Source organism: Seriola lalandi, unplaced genomic scaffold (assembly GCF_002814215.2).
Source record: "Seriola lalandi dorsalis isolate HSWRI2012SDOR001 ecotype SW California unplaced genomic scaffold, Sedor1 jcf7180002054664, whole genome shotgun sequence".
Taxonomy (NCBI): Eukaryota; Metazoa; Chordata; class Actinopteri; order Carangiformes; family Carangidae; genus Seriola; species Seriola lalandi.
In genome coordinates, this window is record NW_019525217.1 from 210706 (window position 1) to 234251 (window position 23546).

Sequence of the window (23546 nt, forward strand, 5' to 3'; positions counted from 1 at the left end):
CATTATTCTGCCCCTCTCAACTATGACAAAAAAGTTTTGAACAAAGTTAATGTCATAACTTGTTATTTATCCTCATTCACTTGGATAGTTTGATCGTTGATTGATGGAGTAATGTGGGTTTCATAAGCTGACAAATTACAAATTAAAAGGATTTATGTTATAACAGAGCAACAAGCAAACATTTCTTTTTACATTTATGGAAATATATATGTAATATTTGTAAGTTGAATAATACAAATCCAGGGTTATTTAACATTAAGGAGTAGTTGCATTTATTTTACATTACATTTAGTTACATTTAGCTACATTTATACTGCCTCAAAGTTACATCTGGCCCTTTGAGGGCGAAAATGAGTTTGACACCCCTGGTCTAACAGGTTGACTGTAAGCTATTGCAGCCGTCCATAGGTGATGGGGTAAGGTGCAAAAAGTCCAGGAGCCTTTATTCATCATCAGTCTTCGTGTGAGACACAGTTTACATGTAGCAGACTGACAGTCTGAGGGAGAAGCTGTTCTGAAGTCTGTTCATGTTCTGCAGAACCAATTTAAAACACAAGGTTAGTATACGTTTTACAGTATGGTTTTACAGTTTAACGTTAGCGCACATGCTAACTTAAACTACAATAACATTACAAGTTACTACTCACATATGATATTTGCCAAATGTGTGCAGCAGGTTGCCACTTGCCTATTGGATAATCCAGCCCAGCTTCTCACCCTCATTCTTTCCCTCCTTTCTCTCTCACTCCTCCCTGTCTACTCTTCTGTCTTCTTCTTACCCGTTCTCCACCCCTCTCCTCCTGGGTCTTGATCACATATTTTTCTCCTCTCTTTTTCCCTTCGGCTTTTCACTCCTTTTCTATTCCTGCTTCCTCTCCTGGTCCACATGTTGTCCTGTTCGTTGTCCTGTCCTGATTTGCCGGTCCAATCAGAAAGACTGAGAGGAAATGACACCAAGTTGAAGTTATAAATATAAGTAATGTTATAATAAACTTCATATAAGATTCGAGGCTTTTGAGAAAACATGGAGCCCCATAAACCACCCCCTCGCTCTGCCTATGCTTCACTGTTATGGTATCTCCGCGTCGGCAGATGGCAGCAGGGCTCTGAATGGCGACGCAGAGCGAGGAGTGAGGAAGAGGCTCTTCTGCTACAACAGCGCCACTTTTAAGCGCTCGCTGGCTCAAGTGGTCAACAACAATAACAGACGGCAGAAGTTGTCACAGTGGTCAAGGAAGAGCTAGAGAACAGTGCCACGACGGTATAGAAGCTTCAGTTATATGTGGAAGGTAAATTATACTGTTTAAGTTTGAATAATTCTGATTTTACGATGCATGAAATTTCGTACAATTAAACAGAACTGTTGACGGCTTGCGAGTAGCTCGAGAGCTACTGTCCTTCCCTACCAACGGTCGCTAGGTGCTTAGCTCGCTAACGCCACTAGCTGACTGACTGCTAACATTTTATTAGCAATTTAAGAGCAATTAGACCGGTCACACAAGATGTTACAATTTAGTTTTCAATTAATAGTAAAAACTTACTTCCAGCTTTTAACATACTGTAAGATTTAGCGTTGACGTACAAGTCTTCTGAAATCTGTGACTCGATATCATTAACGGTTGCTCAGCTATGGGGGGAAGGCTGTGGAGCTGTTTAAATATTGACAAGTAATGTATGTGCTGTTATCTGTAATGCTAACCAGCCTATGAGTCGAGCCATTATTACATGACCTAAATTTTAAAAAAGTCTATAAAACCCAGCCTTCTGTGAGAACATACTATATGATAACAGAGAGGAAAACAACTATTCTTTGCGTGCAGACCATTTTTGAGCAACAAACTATATTTGTTCACAACATAGTCTGATAGTACATTAAAATATTAAGAAATTATGATTAGTAATTTAGTTGATCTGACCCTAACCCCAGTTTGTGAATTAAACATACCTGATGACAAAACAAACATCATATTTTGCATCCCACCTTGAGTTCTAAGCATAAGAATAATATCAAAAGGTGTCAAATCGTGTGTCTGTTCACTTACTTTAAGGTTTAATGTTGACAGTCTGAAATCTGTGACCCCTTATCACCCTATTTACCACCTGCCTATTTTTGTGTAATGCTTTTTACATTGAATATAATGTGTGTCCTTTCAAAGTGCTTCAGTCACCGGTCTGATCTCTATGGTCCTCTGATTAGATAATTGGCCAACCTGTGTGTATGCTGTGTGTAGTTGGCCAGTAAGTTTTGTTACCTTAGTCCAAATATGTCTTTCATTTCAGTAGTTAAGGTATTACAACAAAGTTTTGACACACCAGAAAGTCTTATAGACGGATGCGTTGGATCAAAAACTGTTCCTGTGATGGACCCAAAAAAATTTTGGATCACTTGTAATCATTTCATTTTTGATGTTTTGATCCTCAGATCTTCAGGTAAAAATAAGAATGGACTGAAATGTTGTAATTAAAGTGAGTACAAGTGAATAACAGTGTGTGAGGACTTTTTTGTTCTTCCAATGGTTATCTTAAGTAATCTATCCTAAGGACACTGACCTTACAAGCAAATAAATGTTGCAGAAATTAAGAATTATATTGACGTGGCTGTATACTCCAAAAAAAACAAAATGTTGGAAAAATATGATTTTTGTTTATTCACAGCTTTACCATCAGTAACAGAAAATCTCATGTCCCCATTGACCTTTGTAATTATTCTGACTTGTAAAAAGTTTGTTTAACGACTTTTAAAAAAATATGGTTGTTCCTAGATCAAAGATGGTTCAGGACAGTGCGCAGAATCGGCGACAGGGTGCCCAGGACTTTATGGCATACTATGACTTTGCCTGTGCCAAACAGGAATCAGTCCCTCTCCCTGCCGTCAAGATGAACCTTGACAAAGGGATGCTGGACTTTAATGGAGACAGGCTCAAACTGACAGACTGGCCACCCGTTCTCAACTCTATCTCCATCAACAAACACCTGCAGCATATTGCAATAAGTAGCACATACCAAACTAGCCTGGGTTCTGGAGAGGCAGGTAAAGCATATTTGCCTATGGTATTAACCTGTACAGGAAAAGTTAAATTAGAAACTTGAATGACTTACCACGTTTGCACACTAATCATATCAACACCAATTTCAGACAGAAGGTACTGTAAGTCTAGCTTCAGGAAGAAGATCCCAGCCATTCGCTCTAAGGACATGACATTTAAGTTGTGCAAGGCCCTGAGGGAGTGTCTGACTGTCTCTTCCAACATTAAGACTCTGCAGCTTAATGGACTTCCACTTAGAGAGAGGGACCTCATCGCCTTGACAAAGGTAAAAATAGACTGAGAATATTATGCAGTGTGAACAGTGAAGTTTTAACTATTTTATTATTATTTTTGTGTGTATTTAGAGAGACTAGCACAGAATTATCAAATCATTTGTACATAACACTGTTTACTCTAAACCAAAGATCTTGGAGTAGGAAACATAAGTTTTGGATGTGTGTGGCATAAAACGTAGGTGAAAATAGATTGTTTCAGAGTGAAATTTGATAATGGGCCATATGTATTCTTTTCCAGGGTTTAGCAAAAACTGTTACCTTGGAAAACCTATCTCTGGCTAACTGTCCAATCAGTGATGAGGGCTTAGAGGGTATGCATGTTCAGAGTATTATTTTCTTTCATTGTTCTGAAAGCCATCCCAAGATTATACTGTATGTCAGCATATTTGTAACTTTTTGTAACTGCCATTTTCATATGTTACAGTGATTTGTCAAAGTGTTAAATATTCTTCAAGCATCAGGACGGTAAATTTTTCAGGATGCAATCTGACTTGGAGAGGGGCAGAGCATATGGCCAACATCATCAAGGTTTAATCTCTAATATCCCATTTCAACAACTACCTCTATTAAAATTAATATTGGTATAATAATGCAAAGTGCTTTTCTCAGCATCAGGGAATGCAGAGGCATGGTACTGCATGGGCGGAGTCTCTGAGGTATCGACAACCACAGTTTGAGGGAATGGGAGGTCTCCGCCGTATCACCCTTAACTGTAACACTTTGATTGGGGACCGGGGTGCTGCTGCCCTTGCGCATGAACTGGCCGAGGACCTCTGGGTTAAAGGTAAGTAGACGCATGTGAGTTTGAGGGAATGAGACAAAGAGAAGAGAATGTTTATTTTGTTCGTGTTTTTACATTTTTGTAGGGTCTTTGCTCAGGTTTTCTGTTTTGTGATTTTTTTTGAACAGCTGTGGACCTACAGAGATGTGGTCTGTCCAATGAAGGAGCTCGTCGTTTGCTGGAAGCCTTCAAAACAAATTCTGCCCTTTGTGTACTGGATATTCGTAGTAACCCTTTAGTTGGTAAGAAGCTACCTCAACCAAAGTCATAACAAGTCTAGATTTTTTCACACTTTTGCCAATATGACAAATTATCAGTAAGTTGCATCTGTAATAAACATTGCACCCTCCAGGTGCAGGTAGTGCATTGTTAGATTTTTATTTAGCTGTGTCCCAGTTGCATAATAATTATAGCAAGTTTTGAGTATTTAGTGTTTTCATACTGGAAAAATTCTATAATGCTCTATAATATTTCTCTACAATACTATAATTCCATAATAGCGTAAGTGCTCAGGAACATCTCTGAAAACTAAAAACAAATCCCTTGAAAAACATTTTGCCTGCTGAATGTTTTTTTTTTTTTCTACAGACAAGGTCTTAATTAAAACTGTAATAGAGAAAGTGCTGATGAATGCTGATGGACAATCACTAGAGGTCAGTGTCTGCAGCTAAATTCATCATTAAGAAAAAAACATGCAAATTCTAAGTGCAGAAGTGGTGTCTTTGCATATGTGTTTGATATTTGCCACAAAGCTGTGCCCATGTTTTTTGATTGCTTGTATCTTTCTAATGTTGTATTGCAGTACCACTGGATCAAGCCTGCAGCCACCGAGCCACAGAGAGCTCCTGTTGCAAAGAAGCGATCACTGCCCAGTTCAGTCAGAGGAAAAGCTACATTTAGGATGGGTATGTATATCTATTTTTATTTTTTTTTCACAATGCTATGTAAAACAGGTGTATGTCATTTTTAGTCAAACAAAATAAACCACAAATATTTGTGGTAGTGATCACGATCAGAGTTTTTAAAAAAAAAAAAAAAAAAAAAGCAAGGACCTTTCATTAAGTTTGGCAATGCGTTTTTCTAAGCGCTTTATCAGACTCATAAAAAGATGTAGTAATGTGGTTAATTCTGATTATAAAGGTTAATTTCCCCACTCTCATTTTCCAAAACTCTTCAAGGTGTCAGTGTCAGATTTCCCCCAAATGTATTTAGCACCACAAACCTCTCGGTCTTCAACTCTGTTGTGAGCTCCTAAACTACAGATTAGACATTTAAACATAGTTGAAATGCACACCAGAAAGTCTCCACTTTGCAGAGGAGGGAGTGCAGCATACAGTGTTGGATTTTTCTTTAAATCTCTTTGAGATGGCATTTATTATTTCATACTCATTTTTATCTGCAATGTAGCAAAGGTCTGTGTTCTTTAATATTCAGCTCTTCACATTGGTCTCTTTCTGGTGCAGCCCATCGTAAAGGAACATGTAATGGAGGGCGGAGTTCAGCTGTTGCTCAGGCACAGAAGCCCTATTCCCGTTCCTGCTTGATTCCATGGCGTGCTGCTGCGCGAGCTGGACGCCAGAGGTAAGATGTTGACTCTTCGAGTTCAAATAAGAAACTGTATTCCATCTATAAATTTGAGACATATATTTAATTTTAAAAACTTTGATAGAACAAAATTATCAGATAAAAAAAACGTAGTTAAAAATCTAGGCTATATTTGCGAAACATGTCTCTTCAACTAAGCAAATACTGTAAGTTTTATGCAAAACAATTACATCTCCTATATTTAGGAAAAGCTTTCTCCAGGTGTCACTGTAATATCACTTGGTGAATCAAAGACTAATTTTATGTTGGGTGATTTTGTTGCAGAGGTCTGCCTCCCGGATTAACCGTGATGGACCAAAGCTTTCAGGTAAAATGGCTCAGAAACCTGTCAAAAACAGTTCAATTGTGCAAAAATTGATTTATATTCAAAATTTATTTTCATCTTCCTCTTTCGAAATACCTTGTTTTAATTAGGGTGCAGCTACTGTGAAGGTTACTGTAGATTCAAATTCAGAGGGGGAGTACGACGAGGAAGACGAAGAGGCAGAAGTGGTGGTGGAAGTGGAGCAGAGACCATCTTCTTTCAATCTCCAGGACAGGATCACTGGACGGCAGTTTGAGCGTATGCAGGTCAGTCACAACACACTAGATCCCTAACTGGACCTTTGTGGAACTGTTATGTTTTGTAGCTGTAGAATATAAAGTTCTGGATCTTAAACGTATGACTTTGACGCATTAGAAGCATCCTGTATATTTGTGTGTGTGTTCTTACACACGTCCTGCAGATGGAGCTAAAAGAGTGTCGTCTGAGGCTGGCAGAGGAGCGCAGAGCCAGACTGAAAGCTGAGTCAAGGCTCATGGAGGTAAGAATAATCCTAAAAGTATAATGTTTTATTTCTCCTCTGTACTGGTCTACTGGAATTTTTTTATGCTGTTTTAAGCTATCACAACCTATTGCTTTGGATATGAAGCTTTGCTGACTTTAATACCCCAGTTTTAGAGATCGTTTTAGTGCCAAACTTTATATTATGACACAGTAGGATCAATAGTCCATGCTTGTATGGCTTAAATTATTACCACTTGGAATTGAGAGTTTTTGTGTCTTTTATGGTACCAAAATTCAGTTTGAGTTTTAAATGATCACAGTATGTTTTGATATTGTTTAAAGATATTTCATAAGATAGTTCAATTCTCCATCTTCGGTGTTCAGCCGATTAACCATCATTGGCCATCAATTCATCCTTACCCTTATGTTTTATGTTTGTATATTTGTTTTTGTGAATAAGCAAATTAAAAAAAGATGATGCCCTGTTGTTATTGTGTCTTATTTGTATACAGTATGAGTTGGAGAACGCCCGTCTTCGTGATGCCAACCACTCCCTGTCTGAGGCACTTGCAGCCACTGGCTCTGGATCAGCACAACCTGCTGTCAGTGCTCTTGAAGATGAGGCCGTACTTGAGAGCATTGAAAGTTCATTTACGAAATTCCATGCTTTCCTTGATCTCCTCAGGGATGCTGGGTGGGTATTAGGAAAACTGGGTAGTACATTTGTCTTGGATTGTGCCAATGCGGTTCTGGAAAGTCAAGTCAAAGAGTCTTTATTCAACAATAGAGCTTTCAGTTTCATTATGTCTTTCTGGTCATTCAGAGCTATTTTTCTATCATGAATTACAGTCTGTCCAGTCATATTAGCTTTCCCCTCCTGGAAATGTGGTACACGCCTCAGGTCAAAGTATTGTTCCACCCTGGCAGAATCTCCACAGACTGTTATTTTTGATTGAATTGAACTATTAATGTTTTCCCTCGTCATCTGTCCCTTTTGTCTAATTTTGTTTTCAATATATTTCTTTTGGGACCACTATAATAATTGCTATTCATCATTAATCAATCTATGTGTTATTTTTTGGTACTAGAGCCCAAAGTGGTGCCTAAAAATAGTTAATTTTTTGCATTGTTGTGCAATGTTTGATTTTTACAAATGTTACAAAGATGGTATGGTTGACTCCCAACAGCTTTCCCTAAACTCCCAATTTAAAACTATAGGGAGTTGTTTAAAGCAGATTTATGTGCTATCTGCCCAGAAAAGAGGCAAAGCAAAGCAAGTAGACTTAGACTGTAGACTGTATTCTGATATTAGTGCATCATGCAATGTGTGTTAAAAGCAAAATAAGGTGTGGTGCTGACTAGATCAGATTAAAAGAAATCAAAGTGAAACAGTCAAGTGCACAGTGTGTGTGTGTGTGGGGGGGGGCATGATGACGAAAAGGATGTCCTCAGATGTGACCATGGTAGGATGGTAAACATGCATTTCCCAAAATGCTGGGCTATTTTGACTTTATTGTAGGTGTGGTTTTAGATTTCTGTTTCATTCTGAGATGCCCTCCATTAACACGCCTGTTTGTTTTGGATCTGTTGGCTTCCAGTATGTGGTCTATATCTTGGTAATGAGCCCAGACTTTCATTCTGACAGGATGAGTTTCATTCTGACAGAACCACCTGCTTACCCTCTTAGCTTGGTCTTACTTTACAGCCATCTTAGTAACCTGCATTTACTTTGTTTCAACAGTATATAGCTCCATTGCTGGATTTTCAGCATTGATAGAATCACCCTGCGGTCAGTCCTCACTTTGGGGCTTTGGCAGTTTTTTAACCTTTTTTTTTTACCTTGTACTCCGACTCACTCAGTCCTCATGTTCTCGACTATTAACACTTTTATCCAGTGGGCAGAGGAAAACCAGCATCCTTGAAGTCTTGACATTTATTCTGCAGCTTCTTTCTTACTTCTTTCTCCACTGTGAACTTGTTCTTGCTACTTTTTGAAAACATGTTAATGGAGGGTTCCACGCAACAGAATGTTTTTGTATTTCTGAAATATCACAGTATGAACAAGCTGTAACAACTCATACATATGAAGACGCTTGTTTTTACCACCAATTACTTATATATTCCAGTACTGAATCTTAATGCACGTGGTATGTCGGATTATTTTGGCATGCACTTAGTAGTGCATGAAAGAAATGCACTACTAGAAATAATATAGATAATAATAATAATTTTGCATCTTTTTTGTAGCCTAGGTCAGCTATCTGCAATGGCTGGAATTGACAAGTCAGATTTCCAACCTCTGGGAAGACCTCAGCTCTCCTCTACAATAGGAACACATCTGGAGGGTGCAGCAACTTTGACTAGAGGGGACTATCGGGATGTTCGGAATAAGACTGATGCTTTTTCTTTGGTAAGAACTTACAATGCAATGTTTTGGAAATGCTTGCAGGTGGCTGTGACTGTGTTGAGTATTCCGGTTGCATGCAGTTTTAAAACACCGGAGCAGTGAGTATACTTGACCATATGAGACCACAAATCAATATACCAAAATTGCATTTTGGTTGAAGGGTGAATTGTTTAACAGCACCACAAATTTGCCTTCTGCCTCTGAGCTCTAACACTGCTGAACTGCATCAAGTGAAAATTGGAATAGCCTGACCTGTTGACTAACTGTCTCTGCATGGGAGTGTTTCTCATGATGGGAGTTCTCACATGATATTCAGATAACCAGAGTTACGAAATAACTTCAAGTTCTGAGTATTAACATTATTATCATGTCTTTTGTTACTTTGTTATGACTCTTCCTGTTTTTGGTAACATCATGAAATCCATGGGCTGTATCATATTGATAACTTAAAACAGTTTTCAATTTAATTATTTGTCAATTTTTCTCATCAAACATCCAATTTCTGTCTTTAGGTAGGCAATGGCCTACCTGCTCTCCCTGGTGGCCCAGATGACACCACCCCGCACAGAACTTCATCCTTTGTCAGGGAGTCCTTGCGAGAAGACAGGAGACTGGATGTGACCTTCAGTAAGGCTTCTGGACCTGCAGTAGAAACTGGTATGGGTGGAGAGGTGGAACCAGATCGATATTCCAAGCCCGGTACCCAGTGTGACTCAGGTTCTGAGCACAGTTTCCGGAGCCAAATATCCTTTGATAAGGTTTCCTTTGGTAAAACTTTTCAGACTGAACCAAGCAAGCACAAGAGCAACAGCAACTCTCACCGGAGCAATTCTCATCATAGCAATGGCTCCCATGGATACAACAAAAGCTATAGTCAAAGTCATGCTTCCCATAGCAATGGGTCTCTTGGTGGATTTTCTGTAAGATCGAGTGCTAGTGACATTATAGGTGACAAGGCAGATTCTGTGGGATCAGTAGAGTCAAAGACCAGGGGAAAGGGAAGGCTAATGACAATAGGTCAGTCAGGGTCAGAAGGGTCAGCAGGGAAAGTCTATCCTGGGAGGGAGACTCTGGAGCAGATCATGTCGCTGGGTGGTCTGAGGGGGCAGTCAGATAATGAATCCTTCTGAGCAGGTGACCAGAGAAATATTAGAAAAGCCTTCTCAGTGACTTCTCCTTAAAGTTCTTTCTGTCACATCTAAAGATTGTTGTTCACTTTAAGAATGTTTATGATGTAGATTTTATAAATCTTTTTTTAAGTATAGATTTACTTTAAAATCTTTAGAAGGCCCATGACCACAATTCAATTTAATATCTTGTTGCATTTAAGCCAAAGTAGGGGAAGAGTTAAAGGTCCCATGAAATTAATATTGGAGTTACTGATTGTGGAATGTGTCAAAAATGCAATGTATATTTTTGTATTCACATTTTACACCTTTTTTTTTTTTTGTTAGTCTTCAAGTTTTTTGCTGACATGTTTTGCACTTGGAGGCATGTACAATATAAAGATTTCATTCAGTAAAGTGTAACAGTAGATATTTGGGATTCGATCTCGATCTAGTCTTGATTAAAAACCACAAATCAAGTTCCTCCCATTGCAATCCAGTTTAATGTGGGAACATATCAACCCTCAGGAAAATTTCAGTATCAAAGACATGTCATTGGAGGTTTAAGTGAAAATGCACTGCTTCTTTCACACAATATATATTTATTTTTACAATTTAAGTGCTGACAGACTTTTGATGGATGTTGAATTTGTCCTCAATTTGATTTTAATTTGGTCTTTTTTAAAAAAAACAAACAAAAAAAAAAAAATCTTCTATGATGTAGAATTGTATAATTTGTTGTATTGTATCACTGTTATCACTTGTTCCTATTAGGATATTCTGCACATTTTTCAAACTTGTATTTTATAGTAAACATGTTAGCAGTTTTAAATTGTGTTTCTGAGCTTTTAAATTCAAAAACTGTCTATCACTCCAAATTCAGTAAAGTCAAAAATGCTTGTGAAATACTTTATGAGTTTTTAATATGCTCTTAATATGCACAGTTCATGCCATTAACATGTGCAGAAGTAAGAACTAATACTAACTAAATATATAACACCTACCCTCAGAATGGCTGTTTACTGAAATCAAAATGTAGGTTTTACTTATATTTGTTTTCAGTACTGCATATGTTGATAGAACTCACAAATTGTGTCTGAATACTTTTTGGATCTGTGTCTACTCTAAATGTAGATACCATTTTTTGGAGGATGTGAGCCTCCTTCATAGGACCTGCGTCTGTTTGCTACATTATGTTGTTTATGGCCTTTGGTGCTCTGAGAGACAAGGACATGGGGCCGAAGTATGATCTTTGTGGGTTAAAATAGGACATAGTGTTCTGTTTTCCACTACGAGTGAGTACCAAACACCAGTAAAAGCCAAAAGTACAGTTCTCTGCAAAAGTGAAAAGGGTACATAGAGTTTTTCATTTATACTGCCTTCTTATTGTTTTGGTCAGCTTAACTGCTTTTATCTTACCTTTTAACTGCTTGATACTCAATGATTTACATGACATTCTCATTGTTTATTGAGATTTTCTTATTTCTAATTAGTGTACAAAGATAGTTTGAAATGGGAATAGTATTTTACAACTGCTAGTAATATTAGGAAATGCTTTGAAAGGTGAAGTGTGCATGAAATGGGAAAGAACAAAAATGACTTTACAAGTGTGAGCAGTTTCTCAGCTGTATTTGCACTGGAGTAAACATCAGCCTGAATTGGCCTGTACTGTGCCTGGACAATGTGTGACAATTGATGATGTCTGAGGGCATCACAGTATGAAGCAGGTGTTTATTCACAGTATGCATGCTAATGCTGTGGCGGTTTAGATATGTCTATCTTTATATATAAAAGAGGGATTTCTGCAACATCCCAGTTGTAATAATTCAACAAAAACAAAATCGAAATGTAAACTTTAAAGAAGAAATAGCATTCTTACAAATGAAAAGTGGAATTGATAAACACACACAACCTTGCTCAGGTCACTACACTGGGGTTTTGCCACTACAGTCTCACTGGGTCTGGTATGAGTGGTAGATAACAGTGGCTAATGCTAGCTGACGTTTTCAATAGATATTGCTGTATGATGGATTATATATAGCTCAAATCTACTTGTGTTACTGTTACAACATTGCAGCATTTACCAGTAAAGAATTTAATTATAGATGCAAAGGACAATGGGAAGTCAGAATGAAAGTAGAGGTAACTTCATAAAACACATTACCAGTGCCAAAAACAGAAGTTGTGAGCTGATGGAAAGAAGGCAGACCCAGGTGGTTGTGGTACCCATGTTCTACAACGCAATTTTGTAGAACAATGCAGGAAATGAAGTTCCTCCTTTCACTTTCTCAACCTGTGGCTGATGAATGACTCACACATTTATAGGTCAGTAAGAAGTTATTTAATCTTTCAATGTTTTATTTATGAGTGAACTGACCCTTTAATCTTGAAGTTTGATCCATTCAAAAAATATACGCTAGTGATTTAAACATAGTTAATATGAATTGAAAAGATAAGAGGCCCTAAAGGGGAAGAGCTTTCAAGGGCTTTATCACTGTCATGTAATAAAACAATGGGCTGTCATGCCACACAATGTTGATAATAGCGCATATGTACTATTTGCTGTATGAATGAGTGTTTCACTATCAATGCACCGAGTCCACTTTGATAAGTAAATTATCAAAGCTCCTCCGCGTCTTTCGGTGTCTTAAGATTCTACAACACTGGCTCATTGTTATCATCAGAGGACACAGTGCCAGACTCCACTTTGCACTTTCAATCAGCACCGTCAGAACAAAATAGTAAAACTGTGTGAAAAACATCAGTCATGTTTTATGATTGCTACCATAACTACAGCTGCTCCACAGATATGGAGGACTACTGCAGCAGCTCTGACCAAGAACAATGTGAGTGGTGAAGGAAAGGGAACACAGAGGAAGTAGAGCCATGTGGAGACAGAGTGACAAAGCTGATACAACAAACAAAACACCACATGAAAACTGAAACCAAAATTCCAGTAAAACAAAATAAGTAGACCATTGTTGAGACTACATTCCAAGCCTCCTTCTGTCCAGTCCAGTAAGTGATATCACCCAAGGTCAGTCTACTCTCATTACATTAATTCTACATTCTTTCAATCCAAAGTGATTTACACTAAGTGTTTTCAAACTGTTCGACCAACATGCAGATGAAATGAAATGAAAAGAACCACCACAAGAACAGAAAGGCAACTGTTATATTAGGTGTAGTACTTTGTTTGTTTGTTTGCTTGTGTGTATGCTGTTTTACTGCCAAAAGAATTTCCTCATGTGACATTAAAGATCTGAACTGAAGGGAAAGTAGTCAATTGCAGACGTAGATGACAGGTTTCTAATTGGCCAAAACCTCCAGTAATTTCATTCAAGTGCAGCATAAAGCAAGTGCTGTGAAGCTACCTCCGGATATGTGAGGAACAAAGTCGTCTTTTATAACTGTGCCAAATGAAACCCACAAATAAATAAGTAATTAAATGTGGTAAAGTTGCGTTCAAGTCTATATCTACAAAATCTGTGAAAACTGAAACTTGTTTCAAGCTGGGCGTCTTGTTTTTTTATTTATGTGCATGAATCATGACCCAGCAATGTTCTGACACTACACTGTTCCTGTTTTATTGGAGGATAAAGCTTCAATAAATGAACTTGCTAAATGTCAGAATTTATCATCGGATGAAGATAAAAGTACTCTGCAGGAGCCTGCATCCTGCCCGGCACATGGTGACTATGGCCTCTTACAAAACAGGTGCTTCACCGGGGCAATCAAGGCTGTCATTTCATTATTATGCAACACTGGCTGTAGGCCATCCCATGGTTGACCTGGTACAGAGAAAACCTGAGGATATTTATTTGACAGTCTCAATTCTCTGATACACACTGTGCTCTGAGCGAAGGCAAATAATGATAAAATGTGACGTTTGTTTGTTGTTCGACTGCACTGCCAGTTTTTTGGTCTGAATCTTTCTGATCTGAAGGGTTTGTCACAGGAAGCTGAAAAAAAATGGAAGTTAAGTCCAGGCTGGTGCAGAGTGCATGAGTACAATTAATTTTAGATGAGCAGATGTTACTGTTGTCTACTTTTAGAAGTGCTCTAGAACTGACTCCTTCCTTGCTGTCACTAGAGACCTTTTTTTACTGACTAAACTGACATCTGATGAGCAACCACTGACTCTCCAGGTAACTCATTTTATACATCTAAGCTGATTTAAAAAAATACCAGACTACAGCCATTGGTATATACAGTGGACACCCTGGAATACAACGTTAATGTGCATATTACCACGTACACTGTTACCTACTCTCTTATCTGGTCATTGACTGAGTTTGCAACAGTCTAGCTGGATAGGTGCAACTGACACAGAGGACAAGGTGAAGTATCAATATTTAAAGTCACTGTGGCTGTAGCCATTATTTGTTAATTGTACAGGGAGATGATGCTTTGTACGTGTACTCACGTCAGTCGGCCTTCAACGGTGCAAATTCCTTCACTAATACACACACACTTAACACACCTATTTCTTGCGAAGAAGATGGCAATTCTGCATAGACATTAATAAATCTGGTTAGTACTTTTACTCTAGGCTTATCTGTGCACTATTAATATGATTTTTTATTGGTGAAGGTAATGATCAATCATCACTCCCCTTGAATCAAAGTACAGATGACAATGCCTACATTAATTTGCTCACCAGGCCAGTGTCAGACAGAGATTATCTGTTAGTATTTCTGTAATCACTTATTAATGTACTTAGTACTTTTATGTGACTATCAATAAACCATTAGGGGTTACTAGCCAACTTTGGCTCCATGTCAATAAGAGGTACCGAAGTTAACAAATCTGAGTGTTCACACCCAGTATCCCACACTGAAGGACACACACACACGCACAGACACACATCGCCTGTTACTGTGGTATTTCATACTGAAGCTTTTGCACAGGTCTATCAAACTATATGCATTTTCTGTTTGTTGCATAGAGAATGAGACATGAAATTAATTATGGATGTTGATCAATAGAGAAACAAAGACAGCACAAAATGAAGTTCTGTGGCAGGGTAATCATGTTTATTGGTCTACAGTTATGGCCAGATTTATCATTTGCTGCATCACAGAAAGCATGCATGTGTTTGACAGTGCTAAGAGAGGTGCTATGCTGTAAAACTACACACTATATAAATACAGCTACAATCAAAATATGCCATAATCCTGAGAAAAAGTATGAGTTTTAACTAAACATATTGTCTGCCAATAATACAAAATCGTCCCTCCTTAAAACTCTCTTGGTCAAAACTTGAGTATGAATACATGTAGGAGTAACATGGTATCTTGCTGAATTAAACACTCCTTCCGTGAACAGAATACTCTGTAAATAAATTACAAGCATCGCACTTTTAAAAACAACACAACTCTAAAGCTTTACATTTCTTTTTCCAAATAGAACAAAATTTTTTTTTTTTTAATCAGACTGTACAAACAATGTTACAATTCATCACAATTTCCAACAGGTGTTAAGACTATTTTGAGTGGTATAAACTGACAGTAAATACAGCTATGAAAGTGCTCCATTGAGAATGACTCTGTTGGTTGCAAAAATGTTTTTCTTTCTCGAGATATAAAATTTAAGAGAAACACTATAACAGCGATATCTTCCCCTTTTTTTTTGAAATGCTTAAGCTCTATTCTTCGGCTATGGACCATAACTTTACAAAAATGTGGTTGCACAGGTCATGGATAGACAGGAATGTTGTTATTGGAAAAGGGTCTCCTCAGGCCCAGCAAACAAAAGGCAGATTCAATCCATGTCCATGCCTATTCATGCATTCGTCCTGTGCTCATCAGTATTTGCCAAGCTCACACTGGGCAGCGATAAAGCCATTCTAATTACTGGGTTGTCCTTTTGAACTGGCCCGGTCCTGATTTTTAAATGGTTTGCTTAGTCATAGTAGGTCCACATTTCGCTTCCCCAGCAGTTTCCCTTGAATCAATTTCACATCATTGTCATTTTTAAATGCAACCGTCTTCATCATCCGGAGCCTCCTTTGGTGAATATTAGTTGTTCTCTTGGGAGACTGTGGTTTCCTAAGAAATGGGTAAAAAACAGAAAGAGTAACACTATGAGGTCAGGTCACTGAAGTGCACATAGCTATAGAGTCTCTTAAGTAAGTTCTCCCAAGGCTAAACTAGAAACCAAGTTAAATTTTCCAACATACCATAGCAGCTAATCGATCATTCGTCCAAAAAAACATACCTCAGACCACAACAACTGTTGCGAGCTAGGGGCGTATGTTGAGTTAAGTTCATTGTGTACTCACACTCCCGTACCTCTACTATCTTATCTGCTCCGTTTCGTGTTGCAATCTAATGCACTAAATTGACAGTGTTATGGTCAAGGTATGCTTATACAACTTGTAATTTTCAGATAAGGCCACTGTTGTTGGCAGGGTTGTCGAAGCAAGCAGAGGTCCTATACTGTAGGTTTTGTGTAATTTTTATTTGTCTGTCATTTATTTCATTATGTGCAGGATTACAGTTTTAGAGGACACATTATATTTAAAAGGTTAAATGGACCTAATTTGATTCCTTTCTCCCTGAACATAAAAAAAACTGCTCTTAACACGTTTATTAAGTAACATTTCTTGCTCACTCCAGCAACATTTCTGTTGAAACGGCAGTGAATGGAAACTTGAAATTCTTGAATCTTTATGGGGTGCTGCTGTAATTGCCTATATGCTGTGCTTAATGAGAGAAGCAACACAGTGTAAAAACGTCCAACATCCTGCTCATGAGGTAGTAAATTTTGGTGGGTGTTCAGTTAACTGTTTGTAGTGATCCTGTGTTTGGTAATATGCAAAACAATGACTACATTAATTGGTGTTTCTAAATGTATATACATACATACAGATACAGTTATGAATTACTGTATATATCCTTCATGGATACTATAGTAAATTTTGTGAGTTGAATGTTCAACAAGAGAGGGTTGAAGAAATGGATCTGTTTCTCTGTTCAGTTGTGGCTAACATCTAGAGCGACATTACTGTAGTGCTTTAGTGTGTCGAGTGCATTGCTGTGATTAAAGAAGTTTTTTGTACTGTGCATAATGTCACAATATCACATATCTCTGGGTTGAATTCCCCACATTTACATTTTCATAACTTCTATCTACAGAATTCGACTTTGTAAAATTTGGACTTTTTTTTAATGCATAAATCAGAGGGTTTTTTTTCTTTGGTTAATTTCAATTTTCATTGAATGTGTATGTATTAAAGTCATAAAAAGTCCCTTACAAATGGAGTCCTCTCTCCAAATTTGCTCCAGAATGTCATCTTGACAGTGCTCCTGTGCCCTGTCCGCTGGTCAAAGGTCTGGCAGGTCTGGAAGGGAGGACTGTACAGGTGCAAACTGGCTGCACACTCTGTGTGGCTGACATTTTCCACACGATGAAGGCCAATGTTGTCTACACACACACACACACACACAGGCAGAGGAACAAACAACATACATTTAGACAGTGTACGCCACTGGAATGCTGTGAAGTGGGGCTCGGAGGTGGTTACTAGCGGTTCTGTAATCTACAGCTGAGCCCAAACATCACACCAGGGTGCTGCTGGCATCGATAAAATACATAGTCAGCAGAGACTTGAGGAGAGACCTGAGTACTATTCACTGTAAAGTTACATCTGCCTGGGAACTCCTGTGAGGCCAATTTGACATTACATAACAGCAAGGGCTGGAAACTTTGGCATTAATGGGCACTGTAAAAAAAATGACACACATATTGCACTGTTGCACACAGAGTTCAGAGATACGTCACATCAGCATATCTTGTGGGGGACAGAACATGTAAAAGATGTTCATTCTCTTGTACCGAACACAGCATTTTAGCTACAGCAAAATAACAATGTGAGTGTATCATTGTATTAAAAAAAAATCACACATTGCCCCCACGCACAAATACACAGATTATTAATAGATCTAACTGGTATTAATATTGCAGGAGTGTAAACTCTAATTGAAAAAGAATGACTAGTTTCTCACCATTTATGTAAGCAACCTTGTTTTCCTGGAGAATTCTCTGTGACTTCTGGACCATGTCTCCGTGAGATTTACCCTCTGGCCACTCGAACAGCGTCTCCTTCAGCTGACCTTGCAGCAGCTTCATGAAGCAGTGGGAGTTTGTGTGGTCGTGGATGCTACTGCAAAAGCATTAACAAACACAGAAGAACACAGTGTCAGAATACATCAAGGCCTCCTCACGATTTCTGGGCCAGAAGCACAGTTGAAGTTAATAAGTTAAAAAAAAAAAAAAAAATATATATATATATATATATATATATATATATATATATAAATATATATATGGCATTCAATCTAAAGGTGAAATCATTTCTGTGTTTGGGGGAGTTTGTTTTTGGAAACTTCTTGATCTTTTTGGTCAGCAGGGTTGAAAATACTGTGTGAGCTGTTCAATTTAAACTGTTCACCCAGACTGACAGCTACCAAAACATTTGCATACTGTAATGTAACGCCATTACAGTTTCATAAGTAATAAGCCACAACACAGTTTAGGCTCCTCTGTCGAAACATGGCTCCCTTGAACATCTGTGTTGGTTAACCATTACTTATACCACATCCCTATTACTGTGCTAGGTATGTGGTAAAACAAGAGTCTTGGCACCAATCACATTTGCTCTAGGGCTCGATCAGCCATCAGAAACATGCCTAGAAATGTCCAGAAGTCACTTTTTCACAAGAGAAAGGTGCCTGTTTTTACTGCATCACTACTTGGGGATTCTGCAAAAATAGAAACTAACACCTAAAAATTGTAAAACCACATCCTTATTACAACTACTGCAATAGGGATGTGGTAAAACAAATGACTTTGCTCTTCTGTAAAAGAGCTCTTCCTTTCCGATGCCTGTAATCTATAATCATATGTAGACTTGCCACATAATTCTCTATCAGATATGAATAAATCAGCCAATGGCAGGCATTCATATGACACTTAATGACTTAATGATTAAGTGGGGCATGTGATAGATATCATGAAATTCTGTCAGTCTGAGGAACATTGGACTCTCTTATCTTTTTTAACTAATAAAATAATTACCAGAGAAAATCAGTGGTTTACAGTGTCTATAAGTGAGTGGCTGCTAACATCGCTGATGAACCCTTGACCACCGAAAACAATCTTATTATTCCCAAAATGCAATAGGTTTTACGTAGATTTACAGAATGCAACAGGTTTCTGTTTGTAGGTTGTTCAAAATGAAAACTTTTGAAAGACTATGTGATAGTATTGTGTGCTGCAATAAGTAAGGAGATCAGATTAAGTTAACTTTGTCGTGTTAATTATTCTTTTGCATGTGGAGGCATCTCACCTGCCATGGCCTTCACCCCAGCACAGAATCATGAGGTTGAACTTTCCGTTACCCTCATCGACCAAGTTCCTTGTGTATCTGCAAAAGAATTAAATTTGTTAAATGAGCAGGGAGGCAGACTGTATGGAGCATTATGAACCTTTGCTAAAGTTTTCACGATTTCAGACGAAACAACTGCAACTGGAAAATGTGCATGAACATGTTGCAACTGGAAAAGCTCAGACATGAAGCAAACCAATAGAGACATGCGCTTCTTTACAGGCTTTGCATAATCAATTCCAATAATGTAGATTCACAAACTTAAATCTTAGCATTATTAGGGTTATTAGATTTAAATGTCTTGCCAAAATGAACCAACTTTTAAAACTTTTACATGACTGTGCCTCAGCTTGTGCAAATAATTGTACTATTCTGCTTATCTTTAAAGATGCATATAAGGGAGGGGGTGACGATTTTATTGGACAGATGCCAAAGAAAATATAATCTGTCACCTGCACTAAAATCCGACTGGAACCCACGCACGTTTTCCTGCTCTCTGAGGTTCCGTCAGTCTCCAAATATTTTCGAGGCAGCTGCAGCAAACAGCCACACCACACACGCACCCATCTCTGCAAAAATCAGCGGGTGTGGATCCATTTCTCGGTGTTGATTGGATGATCCGATCCCCCTCCCCTTCACTGACCCCTCACCAAGCAAAACACTGGGACATGGAGCTTTCCGAGCATTATGAATAGGGGAGGCGACATATTGAGGAGCCCCTACAGCTGGGATCAACTCTTTGAATAAACTGCTTTGTGTGTCGTCATCAGCTCGTTGATGTTGACATAAATTATGTTATTTTGTTTTTAATTAGATGACGGTTTTTTTTTAAATTCAAATAACTTGTGACTATATCTTCAAAACAAAAGTTATTCTGTTTGGAAACAACAACTGGTTTTCATTCAAACATAAGAACGATGAGAAACGGTTTAGCGACTGGTTGTATGACTTAATATAAATTCAGCGGTTTGCCAACATTATAAATAACCTAAGCAGCCGTCAAATGCGTGTGTGTGTGTGTGTGTGTGGCTGTGTGTCTGTGTGTGTGTGTGTGTCTGTGTGTGTGTGTGTGTGTGTGTGTTTTTTTTTTTTTTTTTTTTTAAATCAAAAATAAAAGCAGCAGACAAAATACAAAAAGAAAAAAACTGAAGTTAATAACACACACTAAGCTGAGGTGGCACACAAGATTACAGAGCAGGAGTGCAAAGTGCAGCAGCATAATAACTGATTAATATCTGATTAGTTACTTGACAGCAGGATTATGAAACAAACCATTTTTTACCTGTACTGGTCAAACTTTGCATATTTCATCCATTCCTGTGGCTTGCTCTCATATGATTCCATTATAGCCTGGACCTCCTCAACATTGACGGAGTCACTCTCGAAGATGTTATGCAGGGTTTTTATCAGGTCATTCAGAGTTTCTGGCTTCACCACCTCGGTGTGCTCCATCTCTCTGAGCTGTGCTGGAGGCTGTTTTCAGATTATTTGCTTCAGTTAAAACAACAGGTTTCTCTTTCCAACTTTGCACAGTCGTTTACTTTTTATAGGCTGGCGCCGCAATTTAGGGGCGAGCTGGTGATGGACTGTACCATTATAGAAAGAAGGTGAACGCCCCCAGCACGTAGTCATTTTAAATTAGCTTTGAAATGAACTCATAGTGAAACTCTGCAAAAACAATATGTGGCTGCGATTTCACCACACTCACTCTATAGAGCTTGTGTCCTTTATACTTTTAATTTAATGTTTTAATCCAAATTATTCATTCATCTCACACATTAAGAACTTGGACTAATCCTCTTTGAGTCCAATTCCACCACGTTGCCACAAACCAACACAACCTCCCCCTTTTCCCTCTCCCTTTCTCACTGAGGCATTCCTGCAACAATAGCCATCCAGCCTCTTTTTGTGGGCCCTCTCCTCAGAAACCCAGTCATCAACACTCTGCCCCAAGGTGTGTGCAGACCAGAGGCTCACAAACAAGTGGGCATGGAAAAGAAAAACCTCTGTGTGGGGTGGGTGGGGGGGTTTAATGGTATCAAGAATGCTTTTGGAAACACAAAATCTTGTTTTCATGTGGACTTCCCTGGTTCGATATGGTTTATCTTCAGGCCTTTAATCACCTGTGTTTTGGTTGCATCAAACCAAGAGATTATGACTTGCAATGCATGAAAGAATAGATGTAAGCCTACTAATAGTAGGAATGCTCTATGAAAACTGCGAGAAGATTATGAAACAATATATTCAAAGGGATGAAAACGACAATTATTTAAACATGTAAGGGAAGGGGACAAAGAGAGGAAAAAACTTTATACTGCAGATACATAATGGTTTACTTAATTACCCATAATATAATGTTGGATTGTGCAATAAAAAACATGCAGGTCTTGTGGGCGTGAGTAAGCAATGGTGGAAAAGTACTTGAGTAATTTAGCTTAGGATAGGAACATATTTAATTCAATAAAAGAGTCCTACATTGAAAATGCCCAACTAAAAGCAGCCTTGAATAGCCCATTGCCAGCAAGTAAAAGTAAAAAGTCCTCATTGAGCAATTCATATGTATACAGCTGGGTAGATTAGACTTAAAAATAAATAAAAGCACCTTCTCCATGTGTGATGTGGAGTTTTAAAAAAAAGTATATATATCTCGGATCAGTAAACAACTGGAGGCAAATTAGGGAAATGCTTTGACTTTCCAACTGCCAGTCCACGTGTGCATCTGTGTGTGAGCATGTTTGAAGTCAAAAAATAACTCTGAGACAGTCATGCGGTGTGTAGAAAATCAGCTATTGTCCATGATTTTGATATCACATTCAACATTCAGTTCACGGGATGTTCTTTGCAGATGTTTGTCATCCAGCCCCAGCTCTCACAACTTAAACCATAAATCAATTCTTATGAATGTAACGCATTCCTTCACAGATATATACAAGTCATTCACTCACACTGTTCCACCCGTTTCCCTTTAAGAAGGCTGTGAAGAAAAACAACGTCAATGGAAGCCAAATTGAGGGTATTGCAGGTCACATATGGTGCAGATAACATGTACAAAGTGTTTGTTTTTGCACGCTGCTGAGCAGTGGTGGCTCAGAAATACAAAATATCAAACACCAATGTAGATGTCAGAGTGCAACTTTGCTCAGGGGCACTTTGCCAGGAGTATTTGAGGAATCAGCTTGGGTAGAAACTGCTCACTTTTCACATTTCTTCCAGAAATGGGTAAGGTAGAATTGAACCAGTGTTGCTGGTTACAACAGGTTGGGCTTCAAACTGATATTCCAGCAGGAAAACTCCAACATGTGTCAGTCTGTCAAGGGAAAATCCTCTCTGTCTGAGGAAAATATTCAGGCTTTTGTGTTTACTGGCAGGATAAAAAGTGGAGAATGTTCTTTGCATCTGAGGTTATGCCAAGTTTTCTTCAGAGCTGCCACATCATCAATACTAGACGTACTTTTGCTCCACCTTCTGGCCGAAACTTGTATTTTAATCAGCCGGTGCTTGTGACAGAAAAGCAAATAGGAAAACTTAATATCACATATTAAATTTACAACTCAGGCTATGATAATAAACACTGCAGAATAGGACCATTTAGGATCAATTTAATGTATAATAAAGTGACTGTATATGTAATTTACAAACTCAAAAGAGTCAATCTTTAAAAAACAACAACAAAGAAAAACAAGTAGTTTCACTAAAATAAGCAGGATAGATAGTCTTTATTGTGGGGATTTGTTATCACACAGAAACATACACAATACATGAAATATACATTTCACATCTACACATACACAGGCTTCAGAAAGTATTCACCCTCTTCAGTTTTTGCACACATTGTGTTGTAGATATTATTGTTAATGGAAACATTTTCTATTTTAGCCCAATCTTCACTCAATAACTCATCATAACAAAGTGAAAACATGTTTTTTTTTTAGAGAGATTTTTGCAGATTTATCAAAGATCAAAAACTGAACTCTCCCACTTACAAAAGCATTCAGATCCTCTCTGCTTTAATTATCCTTGAGATGTGTCTAGAATGTGACTGGTACCAACCACTGCCTGTATCCTAGCTCACTATATGTTATCTTGTTATCTTGTTACTTAGATTAAATGATGAGTTTATGATTCTTGTTGTTTTCCATATTCCTATTATTCCTATTAATTCCACACT

General features: G+C 38.1%; 2 protein-coding genes and 1 long non-coding RNA gene across 3 annotated transcripts; 1 reads left to right on the top strand and 2 right to left on the bottom strand.

The window, feature by feature from the left end:
- Positions 1-255: 255 nt before the first annotated feature.
- On the bottom strand, positions 256-1142 carry LOC147818260 (uncharacterized). The gene is made up of 2 exons (XR_015438144.1): positions 648-1142; positions 256-532 (listed from the first exon to the last, which is right to left on the bottom strand). It is a non-coding gene; the product is annotated as an uncharacterized LOC147818260 (long non-coding RNA).
- cep78 (centrosomal protein 78) lies at positions 1136-13259 on the top strand. The gene is made up of 16 exons (XM_087177945.1): positions 1136-1289; positions 2763-3031; positions 3137-3312; positions 3561-3633; positions 3747-3850; positions 3932-4106; positions 4232-4345; positions 4692-4756; positions 4906-5008; positions 5567-5684; positions 5973-6015; positions 6123-6278; positions 6434-6511; positions 6987-7168; positions 8722-8884; positions 9394-13259. The coding sequence occupies exons 2-16, from the start codon at positions 2770-2772 to the stop codon at positions 10009-10011; spliced, it is 2430 nt and encodes an 809-aa protein (XP_087034071.1). The 5' UTR covers positions 1136-1289; positions 2763-2769; the 3' UTR covers positions 10012-13259.
- Positions 13260-15001: 1742 nt separating this feature from the next.
- On the bottom strand, positions 15002-20907 carry cdo1 (cysteine dioxygenase, type I). The gene is made up of 5 exons (XM_023421153.2): positions 20661-20907; positions 19340-19417; positions 17997-18154; positions 17246-17415; positions 15002-16037 (listed from the first exon to the last, which is right to left on the bottom strand). The coding sequence occupies exons 1-5, from the start codon at positions 20828-20830 to the stop codon at positions 16008-16010; spliced, it is 606 nt and encodes a 201-aa protein (XP_023276921.1). The 5' UTR covers positions 20831-20907; the 3' UTR covers positions 15002-16007.
- Positions 20908-23546: the final 2639 nt, after the last annotated feature.